The sequence below is a fragment of the Sus scrofa genome, chromosome 9, assembly GCF_054392235.1.
Source record: "Sus scrofa isolate SSC_HxYL_T2T_F1_AM1 chromosome 9, Sscrofa_HxYL_maternal_Yorkshire_Landrace_v2.0, whole genome shotgun sequence".
Classification (NCBI taxonomy): domain Eukaryota; kingdom Metazoa; phylum Chordata; class Mammalia; order Artiodactyla; family Suidae; genus Sus; species Sus scrofa.
Genome location: NC_139391.1, coordinates 76992799 through 77002021, shown reverse-complemented (window position 1 = coordinate 77002021; position 9223 = coordinate 76992799). Strand labels below are relative to the sequence as shown.

The 9223-nt window shown below is 40.1% G+C and overlaps 1 protein-coding gene across 9 annotated transcripts in view; it reads right to left on the bottom strand.

Moving 5' to 3' along the window:
- The window catches only part of ANKIB1 (ankyrin repeat and IBR domain containing 1), a 160318-nt gene that overhangs the window by 12396 nt on the left and 138699 nt on the right, over positions 1-9223 (bottom strand). For 2 of the 9 annotated variants that reach the window (XM_084976960.1, XM_084976962.1), the window contains exons 19-21: positions 8361-8494; positions 6644-7420; positions 4250-6078 (exon numbers count right to left, since the gene is read on the bottom strand). In XM_084976960.1, the coding sequence (XP_084833086.1) occupies positions 6677-7420; positions 8361-8494 (878 nt within the window). In that variant the 3' untranslated portion in view covers positions 4250-6078; positions 6644-6676. Of the gene's footprint in view, positions 1-4249; positions 7421-8360; positions 8495-9223 lie in introns of those variants that run through there. The other 7 variants (XR_014815746.1, XM_084976961.1, XM_003130136.5 and 4 more) reach the window with 4 other exon arrangements.

Genomic DNA, 9223 nt, shown 5'->3' with positions numbered 1-9223 from the left:
GCTATGAACAATTGTGAACACCTTTTTGTGGACTTACGTTTTCACTTCTCTATGATACATGTCCAGGAGTGAAAATGCTCATATGGTTAGCGTATGCTTAGTTTTTAAAGCAACTATGCACCTGTTTTCTGGTGTGGCTGTACCATTCTACCCATTTTACATTCCTGCAGGCAATGTATGAGTGACCCAGCTCCTCTGCATTCTTGGCAGCATTTGGTGCTGATACTACTAATTATTTTAGCCATCTTGATAGGTGTGTAGTTTATCTTTTTGTGATTTAAATTTGCATTTCCTAATGGTTAGTGATGTTAAACGACTTCTCACACACTTTGGCGATACGTTTTCTTCACTGAAATATCTCGTCCATGTCTTTTGTCCATACTATCTCTTTACTGTTGAGTTTTGAGTTCTTTATATATTCTAGGTATGTTTGCGAACATTTTCTTCCAGTCTGTGGCTTGTCTTTTCATTTTCTTCATAAGGGTCTTTTGCAGAACAAAGCTTTACATTTTTATGAAGTCCAGCCGATCAATTTTTTCTTTTGGTATCAAGTGTAAGAATCTTAATCTTAAGGTCATAAAGACATTCTATTTTTTTCTCTAAAAGTTTTATGTTATTTATGATCTTGTTTCAAGTTTTGTACAGTATGAGGTTTAGGGGTTCATATTTTTGCCTGTCTTATAACCTACTGTTCCAGCACCATTTGTTGAAAAGGCTATATTCCCTCCATTGTATTACTTTTGCACCTTTGTTAAAATCAGTTGATGATTTTGTGGGGGGCTATTTTTCTGTTCTATCGTTGTGTCTATCCTCCCACCAGTATCAGTCTTGATTACTGTGTCTTTGAAATTGCATAGAAATGACTTCTCCCACTTTTTCTCTTTTAAAACAGTTTTAGCTATTTTAGTTCCTTGGCCTTCCCATAGCTTTAGACTCTTCCCATATTTTAAAATTATCTATAGCTACAAGAAAACGTTGCTGGGATTTGTTAAGGTGCTGCCAAGCAATTGAACCAAACCCAGGCATTCTGTGAACTGAGATGCCCCTCCTAAGCCAGTGGCTTTGTTTTAGGCAATGAAGCTATGCACAAATATCCCCCAAAGGTAGCTGCTAATTTTTCATGTAGAATTAAGATACAAGCTATGCACTCTCTAATGTACCATTTGTCGTCCAAGGCCTGTTGGGCCCATGCTGATTCTCCAATGTCAGTGACCCATCCAAAAGTGGAGAAGTCAGATCAGTAAGTTCCAAGGCCCCCAAGGGTTAAAGTTCAAGTTTCAATTAGAGCCTAGGAGCCAGTTAATAGCTGCCTTTCTCCAAAAGGGTGTACTTGGTAGCTGTATCAGGCAGGTGGCGACATTGTACTGGGAAATGGCTTGAGTACTTGGGCTGCCACCAAATCTTTAGCAAAAGGAGGGATTTCACTTTCTCTTGGAATTCTATGTTGTTTCTGCTGGACCACTAGGAAGGGGACAAGAAAACAGAATGGGGAGCGATTTATGCCCTACTCTCACCTCTCTACATGCAGCAGTCCCTGAGTAGGAGAAACCCATCAATTCCATTAGACATTTAGATTTGGGAGCTGCATTACATTCAATCACCCAAAAGGCCTCACCCACAAAGGAAGCCTCCCCTCTGGTTCCCAAATTCCCTTCTCCCAGCTGAACAGTCAGAAATGAGAGTTGGGAGCTACTACAGGTGGCAAATGGATGCCAGATCACCGCCCAGAGGGTAGGAAGCCCAAGAGTTGGGTGAGGCAGGCCTGCAGGAAGGAAACTTAATTGTTGGCCTTTCCTCTCCCTTAGCTCCTTGTTCTAGGGCCTGGGCCTGAACAATGGCACAACCACTTCTACATGCCTGCCAGCATCAAGAGAGAACAGGGCCCAGGGGCTTCTTTCTTCAAACACCTCCGCCCTTACCCTGCAGTCCTTGGCACTTTCTGTCCCTCCTGCATGCAGTGCCTCTTCCTCACTGTCGATTACTGCCAGGGGTCAAAGGTCAGAGGCTAGGCCTATGCATTCATTTTTGCAGTGAAACAGTGCTGGACTGCTTGCAACCACAAGCACTTCTCATGTTTTTTTGTCCACTCAAAGTTCTCAGTCAAAGAACAGAGTTCCTATTGCTGATGGCACTTTGGGAGCTCCCTGACTACAGCTATAGCCATACTGCCTTTCGGGAAGGGTCACATGAATTGCTGACCTCTTCTCATGAAAACATTCCTTCCTGTCTGCCTACAGGAGTTAGCAACAATCAAGGCACCATTCAGACAGCTTGTTTCATATTGTTAAGCCTATAAACTTAGTTCAACTCCTGCTCAGGAAAAGGCAGGGCAGTGGGTATCCTTATCCTCCCCCCACCTCTTATCTACACTTAGAGGAGAGTGTTCACTACCAGAGAGATTCCAGAGAGTCTTATATGCCCAAACCTGACCCAACAGTTCCTCTTAGAGAAAATCACGTCCCTGTCAGCATTTCATTCTTGCTGCCAAAGTTGTCAGGTCCGGGATTTGACTTTATCTTACCTACAAAACCAGGAAGTTAGCCTGTCAGGGTATTTTGGATGCTGACACAAAATCCTGGGTCAGAGGCAAAGGGCTTTATCACTCACGGCATAGCGTGCGGAATGACCCTCGGCATATCCGTGTCAATTATGCTGACACTAGTACCAAGTCCCACAGGGGGCAACAGAACAGGCCCAGATGAATAGCAAGTATGCTGTGGGTTTATGTCACAACTGAGGAACAAAGTGGGAGAATCCAGGGCTTTTACAGCAAGACTACTCTGTGTCTTCAAGCTAACTAGCTATATAAATCCTGAGAAGTGGCCCAGGCAAAAATCACCGTCACATCGTGCAGTCTTGGCACACTGAGCCAAACGTTTAGACATATAAGAGGCCGGGAGAACTGGACTGTCTCCTCCAGTAATTCTCCTTTTCTATACCGACTTTTATTCACTCCTTCAAGAACATCTCTCTTAGCCTGTCTGTACACTGATGCCTCATGCAGGCTACGCCCTTGTGCAATGGCTAAGAGATGATATACAGCCCCAACAGGAATTGTTTCAAATCACAGGTTTAAAGACTGAAGAAGAATAATTTCTTCAAGTTTGTCCACCAGTTTGTTAGCTACCTGTCAGTCCTAAGTGCAACAGAGCTAAATTTAGGAAACTTTTCTAGTCGATCTTTCTTTAAGAAGTACTATTACTCCCAGGTTCCTAAAATAATGAGTGATGTAATAATCTAGAAAGAGTCACTTATATCTTTCTAGAAAAAAATCTACTATTCTAGTGAGAAGGGGATAATGACTGACAAGGCAGTAACATACTGTTGCTAAGGTGATGACCCGGTAACCATGCCTGTAGCCCAGGGCTGAGATAAACTACTACTCAGCCCAAGAGCCACACACATGAACATTTTTTCCCTATGGAGTTTTAATTTCAGCCTTAAAAAAAAAAACAAAAACAAAATGGTTAAGTCCAAATCTGTATTATCTTGTAATATTTAGATCCCAATATTTTATTCTTCAGTGATTTACTAACTGTAACTTTTAAAATTATGACCCACCTTCAATAGTTCTCAGATTTTAATTCATAACAGGTAAGCAACAATATTTGAGGACTAAAAAGGGGACAAAAATGAGATCAGTGGCTGCAAGAAACAACATTTAAAGAGTAATTTAGCACATGGACACTGGAGTTAAGCTTCAAATCTACACAATGAAAGGCACTAATAAAACGATGACTCTCAGAGGTTATCATGGGCACATCCTGTGAAGCAGGAGCTGGCAGCATGGTATCTGTGCCTGTTCATTCAAGTTCAGAGGCCAAGGGCTGTTTTGGTAACTCAGATGGGACAGAATAATAAAATGAGTGAGAAGCAGGCATTTCTATTCATATGGCATGAATTTTCCTATACTAAGCAATTTCACAAAATACCTTGAAATTATATCTTTCTCTATATGAAGATTTCAAAACCTTTCAAAATCAAAACACTTTCTTCTGAAAGCAAAGCTATAGTGATAAAAACAATGAGTGTTGAAGTCACAATGTTTTAACACATTGTCATGCAGTGTTTTGGGCTTATGTTTGGGGTATAAAATGCTCAGTTTAGTGGGCTAGTGCAAAAAACATTAGGTACTAATCTGTAACATGTAAGAACCAAATTAATCCCATCATATTGGAGGGAATTTAATTTGAAGAAGCTTCCTCACTTGGTTAAACAAAGTGTATAATGTAATGAGACAAAAGTGAAGTAGTTTAAGTAATAAATGTTTAATCAAAGAATTTTACATATTATTAACAGCATTCATTTGGCCAAACATCTACACGTTTGTAGAGTCCTACTGTATATAAAGTGGGAATGTATCAAGTATAGACTATGAAAGTGCAAATAACAAGTCAAGGTTAGAGTAATTTTTTTTTTTACATTATAAAATTAACTTGTTTACAAAATAGGCTTTGCCAAACTTTATTTCTGAATTGTAAAGTCAATGACTGTGTTTTTAAAATATGTACCAAGGAAATACAAATTGGATAATGATCATTTTCATGCTCAGGAGAGAACACCACAGAAACACAGGGTACTACACAAGGTGCAAGGAACCAGAACCCACGGCTATGCTGTCTTCACAGAGTACTCTTTCTCATCTTATCACAGCTTTGCAAGGTGCCTCAATGTGACACAAAGGCTCTTTCTACTGAAAAGTTGCAACCTGGTCTAAAAACTGATTTGGTGTTGATATTTTCAATCCAAAATAAATTTGTAAAAAAATCCTTTAATGGACTATTTCAGTTTAATATACAGTAATACACTGCAGATAAATATTTTCCCCAACTAATTTTTAATAGGGATTGGTATCAATGTTTCTGATCACTGGGGAAATAAAAACTAAGGTGGACCTTTGACATCCATGGCATAGGAGCAATTCTCACATGGTTTATCCCAAGGAAACAAGAGAATATTAAATACTCTAATATAATGTCCTAGCCAGACCAAGTTAAAGTACAAGAAAATTTCAAAAGCAGGGTTTTTGGGGAAAAAAAGTAATCAAAAAACATAATTACAATCCATATTGATATCAAAACTACTGTAACCCCTTACCTAGCCCAGGACTTGCCTGTACAAACTCAGTTCTGAAAATTTGGTATCTGTAGATTTCTGGTAAGAATTTGGCAAAATATTAAGTGGAGAGTTGCATATCTATTTTGCTTATGCTATGCTAGTTTTGATAATATGTAAGTAAAACAGTCATTCCAACAGTTTACTCTAGGTTTTAATTACACGCTGTACCATTGTATCTTAATTACAACTAAGACCAGTATTTTCTTCACAGTAAGACACTGATAACTAGGAAGTTGATTTTTTTTCCCAACACTAAACAGTAATCACACAGCAAATGAGTATTGTGCAATAGAAAAACACATCAGCATTTGCGATTTAGGCAAACAAACCGATTGAACATGTAGTTGTTATATTTACTGTAAAGGCAAGGCCATGGGTGGTTTTATGGAGGTCTTTGCAATTCATATAGCATAGTTACTTCAGAAGAGACATCAAAATCTGAATTATTCACTTATTTAACTGGCAACTATCCATTTAGGTTAGGCAAAGGCACGGTAACATGTTGCGCAGGATGTTTTATTGAGTTTTTTAATAACTGTGGGATTTACTGTAACTCATGAAAACTCCACTTTTTTTCTATTTTATAAAACACTTACCATTAAAAGTAATTGCACCCATTAGTAAGTAGAATGCACTGTAAAATTGTGAAAACAAAGAACTATGATTGCACTTCCAATAAAGTGTCTCTTAAAATACAGCACCGCTGTTGCTAATCAACTGTATTTTAATATTAAAATAAACTGTTTTTAACAGCAGCATTAGGTTTAGTTAACTTAAGCTACAGGCTACATTTATTTAAATGCAGTCTCCATGGCAACAAAAGCCCATTAAATTCTGGAATATCATTGCTACCAAGTGGCACCTTTTACTTCTGAGAAGGCCGAGATGCTCTGGAGCCCTCCAGGACACTGCACACTAAACGTCTTGTTAGCGCACGAGTCAGAGTTTGGCACAAGTGGACTGTAAAGAGATATTTGATTCATGTGAAAATTAAACTTAATTACGCTGTAGTAGATGCAGCACTAAAGAGAAGCCTTGGATATCTCGATTCACACTGCTCAGACAAAAAGGGAGGGAAGTTACCAAAGAGCACACAGAGATTGAGGAACGAAAGTTACTAGATCTGTCCAAAATAACTTTTAAAATGAAGAGAACTTTTTTTTTTTTAAAGGAAAAATCGACCAAGGATTAGAGAGTAAGCCTTTAATTTAAACGTCCAATTGAATTATTGCCGACCTTAGGCTAAACAGAGGACTGCATTTTCTGAATGTGAAATCTAATCCATCCTATTTATTTCAGTTGTGTTTCTCTTTCTCTCTCTCCTGCTCTTCTGTTTGTCAGCAAAAAGGGGAAAAGCTATCCAATTAAATACAAAAGAAATTCCCTGTAAGGTTAAAATCAGAAATGAAGCTACCATTTAAGGGAACTCCTTCATATTTAAGCCTAATGTCAGTGGTTTATAATTAGTTGGAATTAAGTGGATCAAGTCTCTATAAAGCATACTCCACTAGCATACCATCTGTACCTGTGATTCACTTAGAGCCCCGAGGTGTGCAGTTCACACTAAATGTATTTGTTCACGCCAGTCACTTGAGGTTGCAGGTGTCTGACTTGCAACATCTGAACCATCCTCCTTGTCGGCTGCCTCACTACCACCGTTGCCAGTGTTAGCTGCTGCTTCCCCAGCCAGAATATTTCCTTCCAGAGGATTTTCTTCTTCTATCTGGGTTCCTCTACCGTCACAGACCACACCATCTTCAAACACTGAATCTTCTTCTGGAGGCATCAGTTCCACAGCTCTCACGCCTTCTGACTCCTCTTTGACACAGGGGAGCTGGGAGTCTGCACTGACTTCTGCAGCTGCTGGAGGGATGAGGGCGATGCTCTGAGGGTTCATGTCATGAAACCATGCCATGATATTGCCAAGAAGACTGTCACTGAGGTGGGCGTCCTGGTCAGCTGAGTCGGGGTCACTGGATGAGGGATAGAATTCACTTCTTGCCTCACTGAGAGGGTGTGAACTCAGGGTGTCAGTTGAAAATGGGTCGCTTTCTGCTCCTAGTCTCATGAGGCTGTCACCAAGTTCCAACAGCTCAGAGCTGCTTAAAGCAGCCCGAGGGCTATCTGTGCTCCTGGGGACAGAGTCCAGCCTGGAAGGTAAAGAGGTACCTATTGCTCCTAAGGATGCTTCATTACTGAGGAAGTCTCTATTTTCTTCATCGACGGCCAGTCCAGATTCTTGCAGAGATAACTGTATTGCGAGAAGTATATTGGGATCATCTTCATCCAAGGAACTCAGTGCCTGAGGCAACAGACAACAAAATTACTTTAAAATTTAAAAGGAGAAATGATTGAACACAGTTAAGTCTACTACTGTTCTTTCACCAAACACATAATTAATAGTATTTCTATTTATACAGAAGAATTATTTTAGTTACTCAAATCTTTTTTTTTTTTTTTTTTTTTTGTCTTTTGTCTTTTTTGTTGTTGTTGTTGCTATTTCTTGGGCCGCTCCCGTGGCACATGGAGGTTCCCAGGCTAGGGGTTGAATCGGAGCTGTAGCCACCGGCCTACGCCAGAGCCACAGCAACGCGGGATCCGAGCCACGTCTGCAACCTACACCACAGCTCACGGCAACGCCGGATCGTTAACCCACTGAGCAAGGGCAGGGACCGAACCCGCAACCTCATGGTTCCTAGTCGGATTTGTTAACCGTTGCGCCACCACGGGAACTCCTCAAATCTTATTTTAATTTTCTCCTTGCGCATGCTAAGGGAAAAAAATTTACTTAAAGTAAATCTGAGGCAGAAGAATCTTTCTCTGATTCTATTCCACTAAGCCTTCCTTTTTTTTTTTTTGGTCTTTTTAGGGCCTCGCCCACAGCATATGGAAGTTCCCAGGCTAGGGGTCAAATTGCAACTATAGTCTCAGGCCTACGCCACAGCCACAGCAAGGCAGGATCCAAGCTGAGTCTGCAACCTCCACCACAGCTCATGACAATGCCAGATTCTTAACCCACTGAGGGAGGCCAGGGATCGAACCCAAATCCTCATGGATACTAGTCGGATTCGTTAATGCTGAGCCACAACAGGAACTCCCTCTATTCCAGATGATAATACATCACTGAAAAAAAGATTTTACAATGGAAGGAAGAAAACGGAAAGTACCAGACGTAAAAACAGGAAGCCAGGCAAAACAGGGAAAGAGCAAGAGCAGGAGCAATGACTGCACAGGAAGGCTACCTGAAGAGAGTCTTGGTTCTCAGAGCGACTGGCGGGGGTGTAATCACGCAGGGAGGAGCTGTGCAGTGCGCTCATGGACGCAGAACTTACCACGGAGGCGCCAGGCCTGCGGCCACCGCTACCTTCTGGAATATCTGTTTCAAAGCAAGTGGTGCCACAGAGAATTTAGTCATATAAGGTTTCATACACCTTTGCATCTAAATAGATGATTTCTCTTTGAGGGCTGGTGAAAACCTACGTTCATAACTTCACAGGGATAATCTTTCAGGGATTTCTCATCCATATTTGTCTAATCATAAACAACAATTTTTAATCTAATTCTGTTACTTTAAACCCACAATTGTTTTTTACATTTTTGGCTGGTACTATATATGGTTCTATTCATAAATGCAAGTGCTACCCAGTGTTCTTTTTCTTCCATTAAGGAGTAAGAAAGGTGTTTCAGCTTTCAGCGTTTTTAAAAACTAAAGAATCTGCGCCCTAAGTAGCTTGAGGAGCTCATCTTTAGTCCTGTTGATCCTAATTTATTAAAGATGATCTGCCGACACCATAATTTGAAGATTTAACATTTAAAGGCTGATAATTAAATTAGTTTATCTCTGACATCAAACTTCAAAAAAATATTGATAGAACTGAGGCTGGGAGAAAAACATTCATGAACATAATAAGAGTAAGCAACAGCTACTATTTACTGAGTGCTCACCTGGTAATATTAATACTTAAGGGTTTTACATGCGTTATCTCATTTAATGCTCACAATAAGCCCAAGAAACGACACTATTATTATTTTTTCTTTAGAATGAGGAGACCAAACTTGGAGAGGTTAAGTGACTTGACTGAAGTTTCATGCTTGATACACAGCA